This window comes from Impatiens glandulifera, chromosome 6 (genome assembly GCF_907164915.1).
Source record: "Impatiens glandulifera chromosome 6, dImpGla2.1, whole genome shotgun sequence".
Taxonomy (NCBI): domain Eukaryota; kingdom Viridiplantae; phylum Streptophyta; class Magnoliopsida; order Ericales; family Balsaminaceae; genus Impatiens; species Impatiens glandulifera.
The window spans coordinates 55144508-55169369 of NC_061867.1; the positions used below are offsets into that span (position 1 = coordinate 55144508).

The 24862-nt window shown below is 31.0% G+C and overlaps 3 protein-coding genes across 5 annotated transcripts; 2 read left to right on the forward strand and 1 right to left on the reverse strand.

The window, feature by feature from the left end:
• The first annotated feature begins 1436 nt into the window (after nucleotides 1-1436).
• Nucleotides 1437-2857, forward strand: LOC124942051 (sister chromatid cohesion protein DCC1). Its single transcript, XM_047482459.1, has 3 exons — nucleotides 1437-1592; nucleotides 1677-2537; nucleotides 2618-2857. The coding sequence occupies exons 1-3, from the start codon at nucleotides 1441-1443 to the stop codon at nucleotides 2718-2720; spliced, it is 1116 nt and encodes a 371-aa protein (XP_047338415.1). The 5' UTR covers nucleotides 1437-1440; the 3' UTR covers nucleotides 2721-2857.
• Nucleotides 2858-3701: 844 nt separating this feature from the next.
• On the forward strand, nucleotides 3702-16807 carry LOC124942107 (DNA replication ATP-dependent helicase/nuclease JHS1). 3 transcript variants are annotated; one of them, XM_047482529.1, is made up of 34 exons: nucleotides 3704-3866; nucleotides 3967-4465; nucleotides 4593-4760; nucleotides 4860-5093; nucleotides 5204-5263; nucleotides 5464-5673; nucleotides 5761-5811; nucleotides 5878-5939; nucleotides 6572-6704; nucleotides 6798-6908; nucleotides 7518-7614; nucleotides 7702-7784; nucleotides 7941-8006; nucleotides 8300-8455; nucleotides 8528-8583; nucleotides 8997-9054; nucleotides 9137-9247; nucleotides 9332-9388; nucleotides 10600-10734; nucleotides 10818-11042; nucleotides 11936-12010; nucleotides 12120-12241; nucleotides 12657-12729; nucleotides 12818-12922; nucleotides 13007-13174; nucleotides 13485-13554; nucleotides 13643-13794; nucleotides 14755-14832; nucleotides 14960-15052; nucleotides 15142-15279; nucleotides 15354-15393; nucleotides 15481-15554; nucleotides 15644-15778; nucleotides 16551-16807. In XM_047482529.1, exons 2-34 carry the CDS (start codon nucleotides 4013-4015, stop codon nucleotides 16710-16712), a joined length of 4011 nt encoding a protein of 1336 aa, XP_047338485.1. In that variant the 5' UTR covers nucleotides 3704-3866; nucleotides 3967-4012; the 3' UTR covers nucleotides 16713-16807. The 3 variants fall into 3 exon arrangements, with proteins under 3 accessions (XP_047338486.1, XP_047338484.1, XP_047338485.1); XM_047482530.1 differs by having other exon boundaries at nucleotides 3702-4465; nucleotides 4866-5093; XM_047482528.1 differs by having other exon boundaries at nucleotides 3702-4465; nucleotides 16551-16806.
• A 4676-nt stretch (nucleotides 16808-21483) lies between these two features.
• LOC124943932 (AT-hook motif nuclear-localized protein 23-like) lies at nucleotides 21484-22361 on the reverse strand. The gene has a single exon (XM_047484388.1). It carries the CDS (start codon nucleotides 22297-22299, stop codon nucleotides 21484-21486), a length of 816 nt encoding a protein of 271 aa, XP_047340344.1. The 5' UTR covers nucleotides 22300-22361.
• Nucleotides 22362-24862: the final 2501 nt, after the last annotated feature.

Consider the following 24862-nt stretch of genomic DNA (forward strand, 5'->3'; position numbering starts at 1 on the left):
TCAATTTTTTTATATGAATTCTTAGATTTCTCTATCAAATTATTCAACTTTATATATGAAGAATGAAAGAGTTTGTTTTATTTTTTTTTAATTTCAAATATAATCCACTCAGGACTTCGGACAGAACATTATTTATAATTGGGGTGAGCTTGAAAAAACTTTATGAATATTTAAAAAATAACAATTTTATTTTTATAAAACGAGTGAATAAAAGTAAGTTTTACAATTATTTTAATAATTAGATAAACAAATAGTTAATTATAATTTTTTTTTAAGAAATTAGGGGTAATGTCACATTTTTATTGTAAAATATATATATATATATATATATTTTTTTCGAGGTGGGCTGAACCAGATCCGTTTCTGATTCAATTATATCTATAGAGTTTTTTTTTTTTTTTTTATTTCAAATATGGCCCAACCATACCAACTTGAATAATGTAAAGAGAATAAAACATTGTAAAGAGAATAAAACATTTATATATTTGTAATTTGGATGGATATGTTTATTGGAAGAAGGATAATAGGAGAACTTAAGGAAAAAAATAGAGAGAAAATGACTTTTAAAATCGCCTTAGTTTAAAAAAAAGAAAAAGTTTGAAGAAAAAGAGAAGAGATAAATTATTTTATTTTATTCAATTTGTCATTTTTTTTCTCATTTTGGTTTTTTTAGTAGTTAATGAAAATGAATATAATATTTATGTTCCGATTTTGCCCCGAACATAATTAAATATATAATATCACAAATATATTTATTCTTTATATTTTATAAAATAAATTAAGAATATAAAAAAAATAAGTATATTTCTTTATAATCCCTGTTATCATCCTTATTCATAATAGAAATAATTTAAACTGGTTACAATTTATATTTTAAAATGTTATAAAATTTTAATGAATGAAATCTAATTAATAAGTTTGATTCCATAAAAAAAAATATTTTTGAATTTCTGCTAATTTTTATTATTATATATATATATATTATAAATTTAGCAAACATAATAATAATATCAAAGAAGATAAAAAAAACTCAAGATTTAGGGCGCCAAATAGAGAAGAATGAAAACTCAAGATTTTAGGGCGCCAAAGTAGAGAAGAATGAAATGCAGCTTTCCCCTTTTGCTAAACACTAAGTTTGGCCGGCGCCGGCGTGCAAAGTAGCGATCTTTTCCGACTTCAATCAACACCCATCATTTGCATATCTCTCCCCTCCAGGTCGGTTTCCATCTCTTTCTCTCTTGAACAATCATACTACTCATTTGAATGCTGTATTCTCATCTGAATCTACTTCTTCAATCGGTTAGAAAAAAACAATAACTTGTAGAAATACCCATCTTTCTTGTTAGATCATCTATCGTTAGTTTCAGATTATAACTTTGAATTAGGGTTAAGGACAGTGGGTTTCTCTTTTTAACCTAGCTAACGATTTACAGAAGGAAAATGGAGATGGAAATTGGGGGAGCACAAACAATTCTCAACCTCAAACCAAATTCGTTTGCATCTGTTGTGTATCATTCTCAATTCGGTCCTCATGATGATCTAATGTTGCTTGAACTTGAAGAGAAACTTGTTCCAGATATTCTCAATCAGAGGTAAGTGATGATTTTAATCAATTTCATGTTTATCTGAATCTAGTGAAAGCAATTGGATCTTCATTTTTGATTTTCTTTGTTCAGGGTAACTTTAAGAGGAGAACCCAATGATGATACTGTTCTTTGTACACAATCGAAAACTTATTCCGTTAAATTTGTTGGAACTTCAAACTCTGTCTTGCTTATTCCTCCTGAAAATTCGGATTCTAATGGCGATTCTGAGAAGAAACTTATTGCACCTGTTTTTAAAGTGGCAATAGGTAATATGGAGCTTGTGGAGGTTGCTCCCAAACTTGACAAGCTTAAATTACTTCTATCTGAAAAACCCTACAAGGATGATGATGTTGAAGAAATGGTTGAATCCCTATATGAATGGGATGATCTTGTTGAAAGAGTACAAGCTAGCGATGATCAGATAAGATCCGGGTTAGAAACTCTGTCAGCTGTAGAAATTGGAAAATATTGGAGAATTATTGATGAAGCTTACATGGATTCTGTTTTAAGCATGCTATTGAATAATGCGATATTGAATGATTGGTCTTTAAATGAACTGAATGAGTCTAATGTAGTTAGCACGCTCGAAGCTGATGGGTTTCTGGGTAAAATTGCTAGGCATTGTTTGAAAGTTTTTGGTAGTAAGGTAGATGATTGTGTTTGGAGATTGGAAGAGAAACGAGTATGTTTGCATTATGCAAAAAGGGTTTTGATTGGAGGGAAGATGAAGTTGGAGAATTTCATGGTGGAATGGGAAAAGAAGGTTCCGGATGGAATGGTGGCGAAATTTGAAATGTTGGAAGGGGAAGTTTTGGTTGAGAAGATTGGGATTGCGACTTGGATTTATGGTTTTAGCGTTTCTTCGTTGCCTGCAACTCCTGCTGAGCGATTTGGTGTTCTTTTTCGCGAGAGGAGTAGATGGAAATGGAATGATTTGCAGCCTTTTATAAGGTTATAAGAATGATTTTTTTTTTTCATGAGATTATTTACATTTTGATTGTTTGGAATGAAATAGGTTTATGTGTATGCAGGGATTTGAATGTGCCCGGTTTATCTTCGGACGGGTTATTGCTTAAGTTCACGCGAAGAACACAACCGAGCCCTGATGCAGAACCGGTTTTCAGTGCTAGATAGTGTCTTCGGCTTTTATCTGGAAGTATGAAATCATAATTGTTGTTTTAATACTTGAACTCGAGTTGATTGATTTTGTAATCGAGTTCCTTAAATTTGTAATCAGTTTGAACTTTATATTTCAAATTCTGAGTAACTGATTTTATAAATATTATATAATGTATTAATATAAAATTTGTGAAATGTACACTAGATTTAAGTTTGAGATATTATTTAAATTAATAAAAAAATTAATTTTAATTAATATAATTTAATTTTCTAGATCATTTAGTTTTTATTGTCAATAAGCCGAGTTCGAATATAAATTTTGGTATTTTGGTACTCGATTGAGATTGAATGTATATAATATAATCGAGTTCAAGTAACATGACAACTCGTTTTTTTCTAATTTTACGTATTTGTCTATTCATATATATTTTTTTTTATCATAATTAAGAATTAGTATATTTTGAATCATGCTAAACATTTTTTTTCAATAATTTAAATTATTATTCAAATTTATTTTATAATTCCATACATTAAATTTTAAATTATTATAATCTTTTATAAAGATAAAAAATTGAAGAAGTTTTTTTTTGGTTATGATTATCAAGATGAAAAATAAAATTGCATACACAAACTGAAAATTACATCTTAAATACAATCATTTGAATCACTTTTTAATTAATAAAGAAATTACAAATTAATTGATTTGAATTATACTTTTTAAAATATAATCACACAATAAATTGGAGTAAACTTGAATTTATAAATATTTATTTAATTTATTAATATATATTGATTGATATATATATATATAATAATATTATCTAATTTAAATTAAGTTTCTATAAAAATATTTTGAAATAAATTTATTTGAAAATTAGAATTATAAAATAATTAAAATTGAAGAACAATCCAACGGTCCAGATGTTCTCCCTCCTCTAAAGAAAATATCTTTTTAATTTAAGCGGGAAAATCACAAGAACAATCCTTTGCCGCCTCCTCATCCTTTTCGCATCTCTCATCTCTTTCTCTCTTAATCTCAATCCATTTTCATCAATTTCTCTTCCATGTATGTTTACACTGATCGAATCGGAGTACAGTTCAAAGAAACAGAGTAATTTGATGGAGATTCATAGAAGAACGAAGAAGCAATCTCATCAAATTGTAATCGCGCAAAGTTAAGCATTAAGAAGTTAGAATCTTCGAAGAAAGTACTTTATTGGGTCGTTCGTGATCTGGGTTTCTTCTCTTTCCATTAAAGCAGGACCATCTTGCAGCTTAGTCGCTTATGAACATTCATTTGAAGTATAATGCCTCCCAGGAAGAAACCCAACTCGTCGTCGAAGAAATTGAATCAGAATCAGCAAAGTTCTCAGGCATCAAAGTTTGGTATTCAGCATTTTTTTGAGAAACACACACAAAATAATAGCAGTCAAACCCATAAAAAGGGTCCGGCTTTACCAGCTTCTCATACAAATTTAACTAGGTCAAGTCCTGAAATCCTGTCTGAACTGAAATCAATCAACGAGGGAGTGATTCCAGAATTGGGTAATTCGAGTAGTACAGTCCAAAAGCAAGAACACTCAATTCAACCTCAGGGAAACTTGGTTAGCGGGATTTCAGCTGTTGAGAATGACAAAAAGGGGAAAAATATATGTCCTTCGCAACATACACCTCCTGAAAAGCTTCTACCTATATCTGAAGTCTCACCTGAAATATGTAAATCTGTTTCATTGAAGCGGTTCAAATTTTCACCTGGAATGGTACTTTTCCCATTTGTATTCATATCATAATCTGTTTGGGATGGTGATTTACTATTCATGATGTATAAATTATGTTTGAATTATAGTTGTTTGATGTGGGTTTCCTGTTTATGCTATTATATTATAGTTGATAAAACAAAGTCAAGATGATGGAGTCAATGAAGTTACATGGAAGATTTCACCTATCAATGACAAACTTCAATTTGGGTCAAAGCATTTACCAGAAGTGATAAAATTGTTGGCTGATTCTTCACGGTTCAACTCTACAGAATTTCACGGCGATTCAAAGAATAAGGCATGCTATTAAGTTTAAGATTGTTTTTGTTTCGGTTGTTGTTTCATTATCTATTCCTATAATGTCTTTTTTTTTATTCTGTATGATCAATTCTGAAAGGCTCAGATTTCTCCCTCGTTACCAAATAGCATAGAGAACGGGATTTCTTTATGTTCATTCAAGGCTGCAAAGCTGACTATGGTTCCCAAGTGGGATAATTTAAATAATCTCTTCCCTGGTTGTAATGTGGATTTGCAAATCCATAGAAATAGTAATGATGAGAAGATTTTTGACGTGACTGAAACTCAGAGTCCTTTCAAGACTCCACCATCATTGTCGTATTTACATGAGAAGGTGACCATGAAACTATGATATTTGTGTTCAAAAGGGATTTTTTTAAACAGTTTTTTCAAGCCATCCCAATTCTAATTCCTAGATCTGTCCCTGGTGAAACGAAAATACAGGTTGAAGATGTTGGGTCCAGTGAACCAGTTGATGAGCTTGGATCAAAGCAGTACAAGAAGGTTAGGCTTCATTTGGAAACTCATTTTTTGTCAGATTTTTCGTCCAGCTGAGGATCCAGTTCGGATCACAATTTCTTGAAAACATGTTGATTTGCTTTTTTTGGATTTCCCCCCTATATAACCATGCCTTGAAATTCATAATACTAGACATCCACAATTTCTTGTTCTTTATGTTGATCATGATTTTTCTTGTTCTCTAGGCATTGCTTGAACTTCTAGATCAGGTGGAGGATGTTATCTCTATTGAAGAATCAACATCCACAGATGGAGAGTCAAGCATGTGGGAGGTTAATGGCAAAAATAATGATGGAAAACCAAATGAAACCGATCCTTGTCACAAAAGCTTACCAATAAATCTGGCACAAATGGAGCATCAGGGGAATCCCTTAATTTATTATTTGGTATTGGAGGTATGCAGATTTTATTTGTTCTGGAATTCTTAGTAAATGGCTCAGAGGTCTCCCACGTCTTAATCCGTTGTATCATATATAATGCAGGTTTCCGACGAACGAGGATCAGTCAATTCATCTGCATTTCAGTGCTGTAAGGTATTTTATGGTGCATCTGGAATGTTATTATTATTGGTCAAGCTCTTATTGACAATTTTAATTCAGGTGCTACGATTGTTGAATGAGCAAAGTGGACAAGAGCGAGTAGTGCGTTTGTGGGATGAGTGGTGAGTTGTTTCATTTTTCATTCTCAGAGCAAGCTAAATTGCACATTATGTGGTTTGTTAAGACAATAGTATTATGATAGTACCCAATGAGCACAATGTTATTGCCCTGAAAATTTAATAGCTAATAGAAGGCGTGAAATAGAGATTGTTTTATGCATAATTGGAAATTATCTAATATTACTATTAGATGTTGCACGTGCCTTTCTTATGAGGAAATAATGTCTCGTTTGCTTCTTCACTGCCCATTTGTCAAAAAGTTGTGAGATTTGATATGCAGTCTTCTCAACCGTAGTTGATGGGTTTTGGGAGTTTCGGACTATTGGAGTATGGAGATTTGTCTTGATAAGAATTGCTATTCCATTCCTCTTATGGTGGAGCTTATGGAACAAACTGTTTAAAAGCAATACCCACCCAAGGTATCATAGACTTCCGGGTCTGAGATATTATAGACTTGATTGAGAGCCTTGAACACTGATTTGGTTTTTGTTGTGTTTTTGTGTATGTCTTTTTGTATCTTTCATTTGCTGTTTGTATTTTGTCTTACTTGCCTTCTCAGTGTGTGTTTTAATGAAATTTGAACTTATTTACGAAGACAAAGATCTCAACTGCCAGTGTTATATTTTCTGTTGCAGGTTTTACAGCAGCATTGCACCAGGGGACACACTTAGTGTGATTGGGGAATTTGATGAGCATGGCAAATGTGATGTGAATCATCAAAACAACTATTTCATTGTTCACCCAGATATATTGGTGTCTGGTACTCGAGTAATTCCCTAGCTTTTGATCTATTAATGAGTATCATTGAATGTAATCGCTAGATTTCGCTTCTCACTTGCCTTTCAAAACTGAATTTCTTAGGTTGCTTCTAGTTTCAGTTGCCCAAGACGAACTGTTCTAGATGAGCGGCTAAAAAGCAGTGAACAATCTGTAGCAGCATTGATGGGCACATTGATGCATCAAGTATTTCAGGTTTCTCTTTCAAAATGCTTAATTCTATAGTCACGATGTTACAAACTTCTCACCCTGAAACATTCCTCCCTTGATGAATGGTGAAAAGGAAGTAAAGATAGTTCTTTGATTCTATCATGCCTGAGATATTTATGGTCAAATGTTCTCATATTTCTTTGCCCCAAATGATCCACCAAAGGGCAATCAGGGTCATTTTCCAATCTTGGTTTAAGTTTGGTTATTTTCGCCCAACCTATCCATTATCCATTTGAGCTCTGGTATACAAGCTTTTGGCTTTGTTGAAGATCCATTCAAGAAGCTAAAATATGCTCTTGTTTGGAGCTTGTTAAGGAATTATAATATCAGAGAATCTGAAACCAAGGAATTGAGAATCAAGTTAGAAGATTGTATATTTTCTATCCATATTATATAATTGTTGGAATCGCGGGTAATAAGATAAACAGACGTTTCTCACATATACTGTCTCCATTACAGATCTTAACCCATTGGTAGTGAAAGTTGAACACAAACTATTTTTGAAGCTTGTCAAAATTCATGATCAATCTCTATTACCTATTATGCAGATTCTGCTTCTTTTAAGTTGACAATACATATTCTGTTGTAAAACAGGCTGGATTGATGAAAGAGGATCCGAGTAGAGAATTCCTTGAAGATTATTCTAGACAAGTGCTTCTAAGGAGCATTGAGAGCTTATATGCTTGTGGAGGTTTATAAAACAGTTTTTCTTGTCAATTGATTATTCAACATTATGCTTAACTTGCCACTTGCCTCCCATCATCTATTTATATTGCAGTTAATGAAAACGAACTACGCAGGACCATGATTGAAGCAATTCCAAGAATATTAAATTGGATACATGTCTTCCGGGATTCGCAGGTCTGTCAATGTTGGATTTTTTATTGTGTTGTTACGGTGTTTAGAGTTCCTTCATTGGAGCATCATCTATTGCTCATGACATGATGCAATTAATAGGATCAAGTTATGACCCTTCTTATCAAATTCAGATTCTAATGATTTTGTAGGTTTCTGCAGGATTCAAAAGCTTCCAATGTTAACTTCGGTTTCAATGATGGATTAAAGAAGGTTAATGTGTCAGAGGTAATATGTTTTTAGAGGACTAAACATGCAAACCCCATTCTTGCATTTTGTAAGGCAGTCGATTCGCATGGAGCAGGCATGCTCTTTTATGGCTCTAGTTCGACCAATGGCTGCAGCATACTGATTTCTTTTTATGATTTTTTTCTCAAATTTTGTTATAAAGTAGTTTGACTGGCTGCTAGGCTTTTTGAGAATCAGAAAGCAGTATATTTCTCTATTGTAAAAAAAAATAGAAGCTGCCAGTTCATATGTGACTCGTTGCAGTGCTTTCTGAGCAATAACTTATGGCTTAGGTGGTTGATATAGAAGAAATGGCATGGGCCCCAAAGTATGGACTTAAAGGAATGATTGATGCATCCATTAGAGTAATGGTCAAAACAGATAAAAATGGAGTGAATGAGAAAATAATGCCACTAGAACTAAAAACTGGAAAAGCAACCACTGGGCAGGTAATACATAAGCATGTTGATTCATAAAGTTTCTTCTTGAACATCATTTTCACTTGTACCGTTTATGTGTAGTCAGCAATGGAACACCGCGCACAAGTCATGTTGTACACGCTTTTGATGTCTGAGAGGTAGACACACACATTCTCTACTCTACTCTTATGATGGGCTGTTTTGTAATCATTTTTTTTTGCGTTCATCATGATCTGAAAATCTACAATTGTTATATATTTGTGAAAAATTACAATGGTGTACAAATAGTCTGATTCTGCCCGTGAAAAAAAATCTTAATACTAAACGAATAAAAACGTTACACCATAACTTGGATCATGATTAAAAATAAAAACTGTTTTCTATATGAAGCAACAAAAATCACCATTATAATTTGGATCATGATCCAAAAAGTAATCTGACTAGATCCAGAAAAAATCTTATAATTAGGCGACTTTCTAATGGATCTTAATTGTGGCAAAGATTGTGACAGAATACCAACAATTCTCATTTTTGTGTTTGAATCGTAATCGTGTTCACATCCTTTTTTCAGATATTCAAATAATGTAGACTCGGGTCTTTTGTACTATCTCCATACAGATCAGACTGAGGTATATACTTTCTCATCATTTTTCTTTCATTTATTCTTTCTTGTAATCAAGTGATGATCTTTGTGTTCATGTTTTTTTAAAGGGAATTATGGTTCGAAGATCTGACTTGATTGGGTTAATTATGCGACGGAATGAACTTGCAAATGACATTCTAAGGGCATCAACCTCTCATAAGCTGCCTCCGGTTTTACAGGTTTTCTGAAGCAACTTCTTATTCATCAAATAGATCTTCAGTCAGTTGGTAATTGAGACTCACTATCTTTCCTGTCTTTTGTAGAGTTCCAGCATGTGTAAAAGTTGCCGCCACCTTCATACTTGTGCCATTTATCAGAAGGTATGTTTTGTCATTCTCACATTAGTTTGAATTCCAACTGAATATGGTCTTCAGTTCCTCGAGTCCTCCATCTTTTTTCAAAGATAATTGTATTATTTTGTTAAAAATAATGAAAGCACAAATATGCTACTATCGTGCCTCAGAAAGAGAGCAACAATAGGCTGCTCTCTTGCCCAAAGGTAAAAATAAAAAATGCATCACAATGTGTCAATGTGAAATAACATAAACAAAAGAATCAAGAGCTTGTTTGATCTTGGGTTATTTCTAAAAAGAGATTTTTTTTATCACATCACCTATTATTTCAACCATCAAATCACTTAATTCATCAAATAAAATACTGTAACTATATTTTTTTTATAAAATTTAAGTATACAAAAAGACATTTTAGTAATTTACCCCCAAATCCACTTTTCATTAGAAAAGATTTTGACTTCATACCCTAGATTTTCCTCAAATAACCCCACATCAAACAAGCCTCAAGAACCAAAACACAAATAGAAAAATAGGCTGAAACCAGTATAAATAAACTAAGTATTCATCATTTCATGGGCGATGTTAAAGACCTACCAACCAGAGATGTTCCCACTTTTTAAAACTATAGTGAAAGAAGTGAAAAATACTCCATTAATTCCATCTTGGTTGAGAGTATTTCCATCAAATGTTCTCCACCCAAAAGGCGATAAAAATCATCCTCCAGTCTTTTTTAAATTTTGTTGTTTTTGCCCTACCAATCCATTATCCCAAAATTTTCCAACTGACCTTGGCATGCCAGTTAATATTGAGAACCTGACAAATCATCTCCCGCACTATTTTACCCAAGGGACTAAAGTGTGACGAATGATGGATAGATTCTTCAGAATGCTCGCACAATCAACATCTGCTAGCCATGTCGATCCCTTTACGCTTATCTTGTGTCAGAACCTCGTTTTTTGATTGCTGACCATGCAAAGAAAGAAATCTTAGATGGGGCTTGAGACATGTTTCTTTTGTTTAAAGCCCAAGCTTGAGTTTTAATATATACATAATTAATATCTCATATAAAGCTAGTGCTAGTCTCTAGAACGTGATCAGGTTCCATTGAGTTTTTTTGGTTGTCTTACCATTTTTTATATTGGCTTTTATTCTTCTTCTTTTTGATTTAATGAAATGAACTTTGCTTAAAAAACAAGTCTCTAGAACATGATCATATCATAAGGTATGAAATGCTGCAGGCACATGGTGGAAGCACAGAGAGCAGTGAATGGATGGGTGTTTTTAATTCATTTGTTCAGCACTTAACGAGTAAACACTGTGCTTTCCTTCGGCAATGGGAGCGGTTGATTGACCTGGAAGCCATAGAAATGAAGGTGCACTTATCTTCTAATTTCTTGATTCTCTTCTTAGATGGGTATTGACATCATATTCCCGAATCTATGATTTATTTTTTCAGGCTGGAAAAAAAGGAATCTGGTGTCCACCTAGTCCTGGAGAAAACTCAGCTGATTGTTTATTCCCTCTTGTACTTGATACTAAAACTGATGGGTCCATTCGGAAGAGCTTGCCAGATAGCAATAAATTCGTTTATCGCTTTGTGTTCCCTAATTTGGATTCTCCCAGCTCTGCTGTTTCTCCAGAAAAAACCATGCATAGCGCTATGAGATCTGGAGACTATGTGGTAAGAGTATCATCTAGTTGAAAGTTTCATATTAAAATCTACACTCATTCACGCGGTTTCATTATTATCAGTAAGTTGATGCAAAAAGAAAGGAGTATACAGTATACACACAGAAAAAGGAAACAAGATGAAAATGAAAAAAATAAAAAAACTTACAACAAAAGAATATGCATCTTGGAATTGTGTCACAAAGGAAGAATCTTTTGCAATCTCCTGCTACTCACAAAGGCTCAACCGTCCTCATTCATCCAAATCTCCATAAATTGAGGAGATTACTTGGCAAAACACCAATAACACAAAATTGACCAGGAGGAGGCTGAAGCATGATATGAAAAACGTCTTTTGGGTAGCTAATAGAATCAAGTGGTACACCAAGTGGTTGCTACCATACTGGAATCACTGCAATACTACAAAGTCTCATGATTGAGACTACAAAGTCCTATGGTAGATCAAGTAGTAAGAATTTTAAGCTTATGAGATTGGGTCTCAAGTTTGGTTCCCACTGAAATCACCACTTTCATTGAAGTGAGTGTAATGGTAGTAGAATACTGTGCTAGCCTCCTTGAGGGAAAAAAGCCCTAGTCTCAAAAAAAAAGAAAAAGAAAAAAGTCCTATGCTTATCTGAGTGTTGTATTTTAGTTTCTGAATGTTAAAAGTATATAGGTCTGAGTTTGCTATTGAACTTACTCTTCCTGTATCTATGATAAGTTTTTTTTTTTCTTTTGCAAAAAGGAAAAAAAGCTTGTATTAGTAGTGAAAAAAATTTACATCAGTTCTCATTTTCAAAAGCAAAAATATGCATCATAAATTTCATGTGTTGAATATAAAAATAATTATCATAAGTTATTGTGACTCACATATTTATTTCTCCATTTTCTTGCTTGTCATTTCAGTTGTTAAGCAACGTGCTTGATCAACTAACTGTTGCAAGTGGAATCATAATGGACATCACTCCTTCCCATGTGATTGTAAGTAAAGATCTACTGCGCTTTATACTCTTTGCTTATGCATTTTTCTTTCATCATTTCCAAATTCTCATGTCTTCTTTAAATGTCTTGGCTGTCCAATCAAATGTAGGTTTCCTTCTCAAAGCGCCTAAGGCTTCCAGGGAGAAAGTCTTCTTCCCACTCACAAGATCTCAGACAAGAGGTCTGGCGTATTGACAAGGATGAAAGTAACACAATATTTTCCATTATGAGGTTGGCATTCTGTGCGTATTGGCTTTAAAATAACATATTGGGTTGTGTTATCAACTTTTTTTACATGTTGATAAATCCAAAAAATCTACATTTGTTATATGTTTGCCAAAATTCACACATGAATAAGATAATAATCTGAATCATGATCGAGAAAAAAATCTTTATACCTAATGAAACAGAAAAAACTATAATTTGGATCATAATTTAAGAGGAATTTGTATACCAAATGAAGCATATAAAAATAATAGTATGATCATGATCAAGAAAAACTCTTATTCCAAATGAAAACAAATATCAATTTCAGTTTTAAATTTGGCTATTTTTCAAATATTGTGATTTTGACAAAGATTATGATAAAATACCAGTTTCTAAATAGGCTTATACTTAGTTTCTTGTATTTATTTTTTCCTGTCAGGTTTAATCTTATACAACTTTTTCTCCAAGATGAGCATAAATCTCATTTAAGAAAGATGATTGTGGACCTAGAGGTAACTGATCTTCTAAACTAGACCATTCTTCAGATTCTTGCTCTAAGCGTTTATTAGTTGAGTGTCAGCTTTGCTTATTTTGTTCCAGGCACCCAAATTTGACGGTGGATCTGTCCTTAGCCAGGATCCTGCAATATCATATATTTGGTCAGAGAAGGGTTTGAATAATGATCAGCGTAGAGCCATAGTAAAGGTTGTCTATCATATTGTCCTTATACTTCTATTCCAACTTTCTGTTCAGCCCTGATACTGAAAATGGCCCCCCCATTCTGTTCAGATACTTACAGCAAAAGACTACGCACTTATTCTTGGAATGCCTGGAACTGGAAAGACCTCAACTATGGTCCATGCAGTGAAGGCATTGTTGATGAGAGGTGCATCAATTTTGCTTACATCCTATACAAACTCTGCTGTTGATAATTTGCTTGTCAAACTAAAAGCTCAGGTTTGTTGAGTCCCTTAATAAATCCATTAATATCATGTCATCTTAGTGATTCAGTGTTAAGGCTTTGTTTGATCTGGATTATTTGGGGATATTTGAGTTAAATGACCAAATTATCCTTAGTAATATAAAGAATAAAGTAAGTGATTTTGGTATTTTAGTTGAAGATTTGATGGTAGAAGTGATTGATTGATGATGCAATGATAAGCAACAAACAAGGCCCTTGGTTTATTTTCATTTCTTTTTGGTTTGCCATAAGAGTGAATTTCTAGTCTATTTTTCCATACAATATACTGAAAGAAACTTTTTCCAGGGCATAGATTTTATACGAATTGGAAGAACTGATGCTGTTCATGAGGAGGTTCGGAGTCATTGCTTATCAGGTTTGATATTCTGTATTAGTGGATTTTGGCGTCCACCACTCGATTTTCTCTTTCCATAAGAATGATCTTGAAAAACTCCCTTTTGCAGAAGTAACCATCAATAGTGTTGAGGATCTTAAACAAAGGCTAGAGCAAATAAGAGTCGTAGCTGTTACCTGTCTGGGGATAACTAATCCATTGCTTGCCAAGAAGAGATTTGACGTGTGCATCATGGACGAAGCTGGACAAACCACACTTCCAGTATGTCTAATGTCAGTTTAATTAATACACATGGATATATTGATCTTAATAGTGTAACTGCATGTAGAAGAATGTGAAAGTGCTTGAAATTGAAATTTTGACTAGTTCAAGATTGCATGTTACGTCCTTTTCCCTTCTTTCCAAATCTCTAATTTTCACTGTACACTGGTTTTTAATGGCATCAAAACTTGGTATTGTTTGTATTTTGTTTCATAATAGATCATTGATATTGTTGAGAAATCACACAAAAGCTAATTTAGAAACGATAGAGAATAGGGTAAATTAATGAACAAGGGAGCTGGCCATTTAAAGATTTTAAGGGAATAATGGTCCAAGTAACCTAATGTCTGTTTATATTTATAGGAGTATTTAATACTTTGTTTGATCTGGGTTATTTGAATAACCTGTTAGACCTTGTATTAAATTTAGGTATAAAACCTTGAAATTAACAAGCTAAGAGCAATTGAGAATTATGGTGAGAAAATAGAACCCTAATTGCTAGGGAGAATACAAATTGGGACGAGAGAGATAGAACTCTAAAAAGAGTATTCAACTAATTTTCAGCTTAGCTAAAATATAAAGACTACCCTTCTATTACTAACTGCCTTCTTCATAACATGCTTTACTTGTAACCGCTAGGCGTTCCAACTGCAACACTTCAACCCTAACCCTAACATTTCCCTCGTATCATAACTATATGTTATCTTCAAAATAACCCCGTTTCGTGTAGGTTATTTGAGTAAAAAGATATAAGGGGTATACATATATAAATTTTAAAATAAGGAGGTTATTTTAGTATTTTGTTTGATGATTTGAATATGTGATGGTATATTTTATGGTAGGTTATTTGGAAACAATTCCGAATAACCACAACAAGCAGGCTTACCCCGCCCCCCCCCAACCCTTCATAGTAACCCTATTTTTTGTGTGTCTATGAGTCATATCTAATTTATCTCTTAGGTAGCTCTAGGACCATTGATGTATGCATCAAAGTTTGTCCTCGTCGGTGACCATTATCAATTGCCACCACTTGTGAAGGTCAGTATTGTTTCACATTCAATTTCTTTGATTTGGACTGTTCTTTCTTTTCATTTTTTTTCTCAGCGTTACTTTTTCTAATAAAAAGAATCTAGACACTAGCATGTTCTGTTTCCTTGTTATTCAGAGTACAGAGGCCCGGGAAAATGGAATGATTGATAGCCTATTCTGTAGGCTGTCTGAAGCTCATCCACAAGCAATTTCAGCACTTCAAAGCCAGGTGATACTGAATAATTCATTACTCTAATCTCATTTCTTTCTTCTGATCATTTCTCTAGTTGGAACTTACAAGCTCTGTTCAATATACAGTATCGTATGTCTGCAGGAATTATGGAATTATCAAATACGCTGATATATGGTGATAGATTACGGTGTGGATCTTCAGAAATCGAGACTGCCAAGCTTCAATATAAAAGCTCCAAATATTCCACATTGTGGTTAAAGGAGGTAATATGTGGTGTTGGTTGACTTCATCAAATATTTATAGGCTGTTTCTTAAGAAAGTACATTTGTTAATGCAGGTTTTAAATCCAAACCGTCCCGTGATATTCATCAATACAGGTCTGTGAAGATTTTTATGTTTTTTTTTTCTTCAAGATTTTTTTATTAGTTCATTGTCATGATAATTGTTTCAACTCTCAATTTCAGACATGTTGCCTGCTCTTGAGGTAAAAGATGGAAAAACTGTTAATAACCCCATTGAAGCTTGTATTGTTGTGGAGGTATGTATGATCTTTTGTCATTATCATTTCAATAAAGCTAGAGACAATGTAAATTACTTAACTTTTTTTTTTTCGTTTTCTGTTTACAGATTACGGGAGAACTAGTTAACAAAGGTGTAGAAGAGGATCACATTGGTATCATCACTCCTTACAACTCTCAGGCAAATCTTATCAGCAGCACTCTCTCCATGTCTGTGGAGGTTCATACCATTGACAAATACCAGGTTATTCTTACAATTATATTTGGAGAAACTTTGCTCATTTTTTTCCTCTTGTTTGGTTGTCAAGTTGATTTAAAGTAAAGAATGAGGCATTTGAATTTTCTTCTAGAAAACATGGGCATTGTTTGATGTGGGAAATTGCTATCCTATCATAATTAACTTGTTTACATCAAACACTAAAATATCAAGGGCTTGTTTGATGTGGGTTTATTTGGAAATGATTTTTTTTCTTTGAATAATCTTGTTTGATGTAAAAATAATTTATTTAGGATTATTTTGGTTTGGACTTGAGAGGTTGAGGTCTCAAGTTCAACTCACTGAAAGCACTTTGATTGAAGTGGCTGTGACTGGTGAGATGTTGTGTTTGTCTCCTTCAGGGATTAAACCATGTTTTAAAAAATAAAACTTTATTTAGGTTATTTAGGTCAAATTACCAATTATCCTTAGGATTTAATATCTTAAAATATTATAAGGAATAAAGTAGGAGAGTATTTTAGTTGATTATTTGATAAAAGAAGTGATTGATGATAGGATATTAGTTTTTCATTTGGATTAAAACCACATCAATCAAAGCCCTAAATAGCCTTATTTTATTCTGTATAACAATTTAAAATACTAAATATTAAGAATATTTTGGCCATTTAACTCAACTAATCCACTTTTACATAGAACAATATTTTTTTAAAAAATAATTGGTTTATTTAAGAAAAAAAACAGATTAAACAATCCCATGAACTCCTTGAGAGATTGACTAAATTTATTTTTGAGTTTCCAGGGAAGGGACAAGGATTGCATTGTAATTTCCTTTGTGAGATCAAGTGAAGGTCCTAGGAACAACATATCTTCATTGCTCGGGGATTGGCATAGGATCAATGTCGCCCTTACTCGCGCCAAGGTTTGCATCCTGTTTCTCTTTGTTCTATTCATATTAGACTAAATTGAGTACATTTAGACAAAATCATCATTTGGAAACAAGAGAGATGATCTACATATTGTCCCTTAAATGGATAAGTTGATCAAACTCATGAGTTCAAGTTCCTATTGTTGCATATGCTAGAAAAAAGTTATATGCCACCAGTTCATTTGACAAGAAAATTGATTGTGATCTCCATTAGCCACGTTCTTTTGTTTTTTTTGATGTAATGGTTGGATTACAAAATTGTTCCTAAGCAGTAAAAGAACTCTCAAACTACCTAAAAACCCCATAAATGGACAAGTTCTGGTATCTGTTTTTCAAAAATAAATTGTTTCTTTGTAAGACGTAACCGAATATACAAATTTACTAAAAACATTGATTTTAAATGATCTCATTGGAAAGTTTAATTGAATCAGATTCTTTTGACAATCAAGATGGAGCCTTGATGATGTGAGACTCCTTTATAGTTGATTCTGTTTTGATTGATCATATTCGGCATCTCATTCTGACTCAAACCCAACCTCTGTTTTTGTCTAATCGTAGAATTTTCTGAAAATGTTTGTTTCAAGAATTGTTTATAAATGAGCTCATATGTACATGAACAGAAGTTAGGTATTGGTATTGATTTTGTTTATGGGTTTTGGATGGTTTTTACAGAAGAAACTGATAATGGTGGGATCACATAGAACACTATCAGCAGTTCCACTCCTGAAACTAATGATGGAGAAAGTTGAACAAAGAGCTGGGATTGTGTCTCTTTCAGACAAGGATTTCAATGTTAATAACAGAAGCAGAGGAGAACTAAAGAGATGTTCTTCTAGACTTGGCTAAAATTTTGCATTCACTTTCATGACCTGTGTATTCTCTACCTTTTTTTTTCTTTCATTTCAAATGTGGGGAGAGTTATTAAAAGAGTGAAATTACAACTGTTGTAAAGCATCACATAGTACTATAATGTAGGTAAAGGATCTTCATTTATGGACAAATATCTTTGTCTTAATCCCTCCTAACAATGGCTATTTTTTTTTTTTTTTTTTTTTAAATTCATTTTCTTTCATTTTTTATTTGAATTCGAAATGTGACTAATTCTTGCGAGTTAAATAATAAGAATTGACTTTCTGGCGAGTAGGGATGGCAATGGGGCGGGGAATGCATTTACCATTCTTGTCTTGTTTTATTTTGCGGATTTTTTTAATACTATTTTTGTCCCGTTTGGTTTTGGGGAATTCTCGCGGGGCACCGTTAATAAAATATTTTTTTAAAAAAAATAAAAATTGAAATTATATTAACAAATTTTTTAATATAATATATATTAAAATTTTATATTATTATAAAAAAAAAAAATTTACTACTCTTAAAAAATATAATGAATAAATAAATATTTTGGTGATTTAATATATTTAATTATATTTATAATGTTTTGGGGCAGAATTAGGGTGATATTAAGACGAGTCTTGACGGGAACACAAATATCATCCATGTTCCCATCAAAATTTATAAAGACTCGAATGGAAGTTTCTTCAAGATCAAGTCAATTCAGTCACTTTTAATCTCGACTCCTGGATCACTATGGCCGATTTCATCTCTGTTCGATCATTGGTCTCACAAGCAGGTTTAAACCATTATGCTCATGAGCTAAATCTTAGCTTGAGCCTATATTTGCACACATTGTCTATAAACACACTTAACAAATTTAACTTGTTAAACTCGAACTTAGGACTTCAACTTTAGATTTTAACTCAGGACCTGCTGAACATACCTATCTTTTTACTAATGTAATGGGGTTGTAGTTCATGGCTGCAGGAATGTGCTAATTTTTTTTTTTTAAATTTTTTTTTTTTGTAGAGAATAAATCTCAGTTAAGAAGGAGAAAAAACATTAAATTTAGTTTTGAAATTTTAATTATATTAGTTGATTTCTATTGTATAGGGGTGTTGAAATTGCAATCATTGTAAGTTTGGTTTATTTAATTAGGGATTCTCTAAACAATAATTTTGATAAATAAATAAAATAATTGATTTAATATTATAAAATGACTTATATTATGTCAAATGATCTTATATAATTTTTTAGTAAATAGACCAAGTCAATATAACAGGACATGTATGATTCAATTTAATATTATTTAGATTTTTTTTCTTGTAGCTAACACAACTTTATAATTATTGTTTCTCACTATTCTAATAAATTCGATTCTTACTAAAATCGTATTAAAATTTTAAATGGGTAATTAATCTTATCTAATAACAAAAAAAAATTAATTATTGAATTTTTTTTAATACAGATTAATTTGTATAACAAAATCTAGTCAGTTTATTTACAAATCATATTATGGCAAAACATCAATATTTATTTAGAATATGGATGCAGATTCTTTAAATGAAGTGAAATATATGAATGTGGGGGGTTCTTTCTACTTTTAAAAAATAATAATAAATAAATAAAGGTATTATAAAATAAATATTCAAAAGTGATCAAATAATTTTTTATTTAATATAATAGAATCTTTCATTTTTTTAAATCAGATATTATTATTTTTCTATTTATTTTTTTAAATTAGTATGATTCTCAAAATTATGGTAGAGTGTTTTTATTAAGATTTATTTAGAATTTTATTTTTCATCTTACTTCAAGTTAAATACATTTGTAATGGAATGGATCCTTAGACTTAAAATATTTGAATTATTTTTTTTATAAAATTAGCACAGCTCCAACTTAATTGGAGCTTTAGACAAAAATTAGTCTAATGAATTATTAATTTTTTTATTTTAGAAAACTAGAAAGATATCCTCACCCACATTTATATTTTTCGCTTCAATCAAAACGATTTATTTTAGTCTCTTAAATCGATATTTATGGCTCTCCGTTTCAATCAAAATATTTGGCGGGTTATAATAATAAATCCAAATTGGTATAAAAAAAAATTCACTTTTATTTAGTTTTCTAACTTATTTTTGGTAAACAAAATAAGGAAAGATAAAATGTAAAATCTAGTCCCCAAAATCTGTTAAACAAGGAATTTCAAATTCAAGTGCTCTTTTAATGTTTTACCGACGCTTACTATATAATCGACGTTTATCATGTTTATTAGCGACATTTATTTTATAAATTTATAGCTGGGTTTTAGCGACGTTTATTTCAGTATTGTGGTTTGTTTTATTAGCGACGTTTATCTTACTATTTTGTATCTGGCTTTATTAGCGACGCTTATTTATTATTTTCCCAGCTTTAAGTATTACCGACTTTGTTATAATATTTTAGGCTAATTTTATTATTTGGCAACATCTTTTCTATTAAGCTAATTAGTAATATAGCATAAAATTTAAAATTAAACAAACTGATTAATATTATAAATTTCTACCATCAATAATATAATTTTTACTTACAAAACACATAAAATAAACAAACCTAGAATTCAGTTATAAACTCAAAGAAAATCTTAAACTGATACAAAATCAAAGACGAAACCCTAATCTAAGCAAAAAAGAGTATTACTTTGTTCATTATTTATATTCTTCAAACTTGTTTGGTATCGAAAACCCTAGTATAATTAGACATGATTCTGTTAATCATGATGTTTAAATAATAATGTAAACCCTAGTATAATTACTATATGATTTTTTTAATCATGATGTTTACATAATAAATGTAAGACCCTAGACATCAAAGTTACATTCTTTTGTTAATCATGATGCTTACATTATAATGTAAAACCCTAGATATCGAGGTTACATAATTTGTTCCTGATGTTTGTATCAATATGTATTTTACGGCATATATATTTTGAAACGGTGAAAAAACATCAAATATGGGTCATAAATATTATTGAAAGTAAAATTACAATGATTTTCATAACCACCAAGAAAGTTATATACTAAACAAATCACGTAAATACACATTACATTAACACAAAGTCAATAACCTAAAAAAAATAATTCTAGTTCATAATTGTTAGTATTTTATGTGCTCAATTAACCATCAATATCCATTTTTTAACTCAATTAACAGTAAATAACATGTTTTTAACCCAATTAACCGTTCATAACCCATTTTATAACTTAATTAACGCCGAATAACCCATTCTCTTAATATATATTTAATTATAAATGTTTTTCCTAAGTTATAATTTATTTATAATAAAAAACACAAATTTAATTTCAAATTATAGAGATAGGGGAAGAAGAATGAATAGAACTATCACATGCTAACTTAATTATGTTGTTTAATCTTTCTGCTAAATGATAGATTTTCACGTGTTTTTTTTTTTATCGACATCTATAAACTTTAAGATTAACTGTTTTTTTATTATTAATATATTTAATAATTAACATTTCAAAATATTAATAATTAAGACATCTCTAGCTCCATACTCCATAGTGTTGTTATGATTAATACTTTAATAATCTGAGATCTAATTAAGAACAGCCTTTCATTTAAAAAATATTAGATGAAACCCTAAAAAGCTTACATTAATTCTTATCCAATGAAAGATAGATGCTTTCCCATCAAAAACCTTTTTTTTTAATTCATCAAATTCATCATGAGAAATTATAATTAAAAAGTAATTCATTTGTTCCATTAAAGAAAACCTCCAACAACACAACATCAACAACAACAACTCAATGATATTTCACAAATCAAGAAAACCTAATCCCCTAATCAACAACATAAGTGAGAGAAGTAAGAGAGAGAAGTCATTCTACAATGGCAAAGATTTGACCTAATTAAGTAAGAGTTCATGTAGAAACATGAAAAACTCAATCTTTTAGGTCAAAACTCTTGGTAAAGAAATTCAAAACGGAGGCGGGCGAACACCTGCCCATCCATCAAGACCCGTACCCATATTCATAGGTAAGTTCAAAAAGGGTAACCCGGATGAAGGATCATGAAACCCCCCACCTAAGCTACCACCACCGCCGCCTCCGCCGCCAGCTCCGGCACCGGCCGAATGAATCTGATGATCCTCCACCGTCTGATCATCTTCATCCTCAAGAGGAAGTCTTTCATAAGCCACGTTTGTAAACGAAGCAGCAATCACAATAACCGGACCCGATGCAATCAAAGCTCCGACAACATTTCCTCCGACAACCTGACCTTGTCCTCCCGACAGATAAATAGTCAAACTTGTTGCTCCGGGAGGAGCCGGCGGCGGTAAGAAAGACCCAGATAAAGACAAGATCTCATATCTCCCTTGAAGAGTAGCAGCGCCGCCGCCAGAAGGTTGCCGGAGATTTACATTTGTCACCATCCCACTTCCACTTAAAACACATATTCCTCTTTGACGGCGTCGGGCGTAGTTTGCAACCGATTCGAAAACATCGCAACCGGCGGTTACTTCAAGGATGTGGGCCCGGAGTGTGTTGGCGCTTTCTCTTGTGATGATTACCGGTGGTTTTGGTTTGTTTTTGGAACCGGCCGGACGACCACGTGGTCGTCGGCCGACGATATCGCCTGGTCCGGGTTGGTGGTTGTTGTCGGTATCGTCGCCGCCGGCTCCGGCGGAGAAAGGGTTGGAATGATTATAGTCATCTTCTAGGTTTGGGCGATTTTGTTGGTGATGTTGTTGGATGAATCGAGATGATGAAGAACCTAAGTCTAAGCCGGCCATATATTAGAAAGAAGAGAGAGAGATGAACAGAGAGAGAGAGATGAACAGAGAAAGAGAGAGAGAAGAATAAAGTATGATAAAATGATATAACAATGCCGATTAAACAAAGACTAGTACATTTACCAAAAAAAAATATTAGAGAAGAGGGAGAGAGATGATAAGCATAAGCAAGAGAGAGGGAGAGAGATGGGAAGAGGTCTTAGGTCTTGTATGATTGGGTTATTTGAAATAGTGAAACACTTTTAGGTCTTGTTTGTTTGGATTATTTGAAATAGTGAAACACTTTTAGGGTTTGTTCGGATTCGGATTTGGGTGATTTGAATAACTTAGGTTATTTAAAAAGTGATGATTTTGAAAGGGTGAGGTTAAATTTTTTTTTAGTAAAAATACTTATGAAGTATTAATATATAATAATAAATTAATTTATATTTATTTAAATAAAAGGGTATTTTAGGGTTTGGGATTCTGATTTTGAAATATTAAGTTATTTAAAAAGTAAAAGTGAATATTTTTTTAGTAAGAAAACTTATAATAATAGTATTATATATAATGATAATTTAAAATAGAGATATTTTAGTATTTCGATTAATGATTTAAGATACGTGATGGATGAGGTCTATAGTGAAATAATTTTTAATTAGGTTGTGTTATTTAAATAATTTATCACCGAATAAGCTATTATAATATATATTTTGATTATGTGATAAAAAAAATGTGGTTAAAATGATGTAAGTAGAAGATAAGAAGATATATTCATTTTATATTTTAAGTCTTTTGTTTAATAATGTATGATTAGGGTGTGATTATTTAAATAATCCCAACCAACCAGTTTTAATAAATAGCTATTATATATTTGTTAAAATTAACCTGGATTAGTTTAAGAGTGATTTGGATTAAATGATGGAAAATATCTTTAAGATTTTTAATTGTTGCTTTAGATATTTTGACTTTTAATTTGAATGATTTGATGGTAATATTAAATAGATAAACATATAATATTCTTGTTTGGTTATGTGTTATTGTAAGCTTGTTTTAATTTTGTTATATATTTTTCATTATTTATAAAATCAAATTACTCTTATAAGACCTTGTTTAAAACATGATTATTATTTGGATAATTAGTTGATTATTTTCAAAATTAATTATTTGTATATAAAGACATAAGATAATAACAAAGAAAAAAAATACTGTAATATTTATTTCATGTTTAATTAATAACTTCAACCAAACAAATGCATTATATAGTTATTTGAAAAAAAAAATACAGGGTTATTGTTTAAATGAAAAAATTATTATTTAATATTTATATTTTATTAAAAATAAAATTTTATAAATTATTCTATTTTATATCATATTACATAAATTAAAAAAAGTTAAGGACAAAGAATCAAATTATTTGAATTTAATTAGTTCAAATAATAATAGATATCAAACTAGCTCTAATAATACATTAAGAAACAAATATAAATACGAATTACGATGTTTTCAATTTCTTGATTGAAACAAAAAGTGGATTTGTTATTTTAGGACTCTCCAAAAGTTATTTTTAGAAATAATTATTTTTATATAAACGACAATATTAGTTAAATCGATCATATATATATCCAATTGAGAACACATGTTTTTAAATATATTTTTTTAATAAACACTTCATTTATAATTGAGTGGTTAAGGAAAGGATCATTAATTTATATATATTTCTAATAAATCATTTTATTATTATTATAAACAATTAATTTTGGGTCTTGATTGTATGTCTGTCTTTTTTTTTATTCTTTAAGATAATAGTATATAATAATTTGAATAAGTTTAGCATTATCTCTTTTTGTATTATTAGAGCTATTATTAAGTAAGTTTAAATTGAGTGTTGTTAAATACATGATTAACAAATAAGGATATTTTTATATATTTTTTTATTTGTAAAAATGTATGAATTTTTTATCATGTGTGTTTATAAGCTGATTTAATGAAACGATAAAACTTTTTTTTATTATAATAATATCTACTTAAATATGGCATGGATTTGTTTTATTATATATATATATATATATATATATATATATATATATATATATATATATATATATATATATATATATTAAAATCTTGCACAATTATAAAAATGTAGAAATATAAGATGCGATCAATTAATTTATTTTAATGTTTCTCACATCCAACAATTAGGGAAATATAAATGAAAGTTTGCTAAAGAATGATTTATATAATTAGCACTGTTCAATTTTTTTTTTTAATTATTCATACAATATAATAAATAAAATAAGAATTAGTTAAATAAAATCAATAAAAACATTATAAGATGACAAAACAATAAACACAAAATAGAATGAAGATGAAATAATTACTATTTGCCACAATCAATTTTTTTACCAAATGAATTAAAGTGTATTTCAACATTTCAATTGATGTATTTTCTCCGGCCAAATAATCAACTAGAATTTCCATTTCGATAAAAAGACGCACACCTAAATCCCAAATTAAGATAACAAGAATGAAAACACGTTATTTAATCATTGTCGATCTAATCGTTTTAGTAATCTTAGCC

Bases quoted from the DNA above. Each gene is read 5' to 3' on its own strand.
- LOC124942051 (XM_047482459.1), top strand. From the start codon at position 1,441: ATGGAGATGGAAATTGGGGGAGCACAAACAATTCTCAACCTCAAACCA. The intron at 1,593-1,676 runs GTAAGTGATGAT...TTCTTTGTTCAG, and splicing joins CCAGATATTCTCAATCAGAG to GGTAACTTTAAGAGGAGAAC. The intron at 2,538-2,617 runs GTTATAAGAATG...ATGTGTATGCAG, and splicing joins GATTTGCAGCCTTTTATAAG to GGATTTGAATGTGCCCGGTT.
- LOC124942107 (XM_047482528.1), top strand. From the start codon at position 4,013: ATGCCTCCCAGGAAGAAACCCAACTCGTCGTCGAAGAAATTGAATCAG. The intron at 8,584-8,996 runs GTAGACACACAC...TCCTTTTTTCAG, and splicing joins ACGCTTTTGATGTCTGAGAG to ATATTCAAATAATGTAGACT. The intron at 9,055-9,136 runs GTATATACTTTC...GTTTTTTTAAAG, and splicing joins TCCATACAGATCAGACTGAG to GGAATTATGGTTCGAAGATC.
- LOC124943932 (XM_047484388.1), bottom strand. From the start codon at position 22,299: ATGGCCGGCTTAGACTTAGGTTCTTCATCATCTCGATTCATCCAACAA.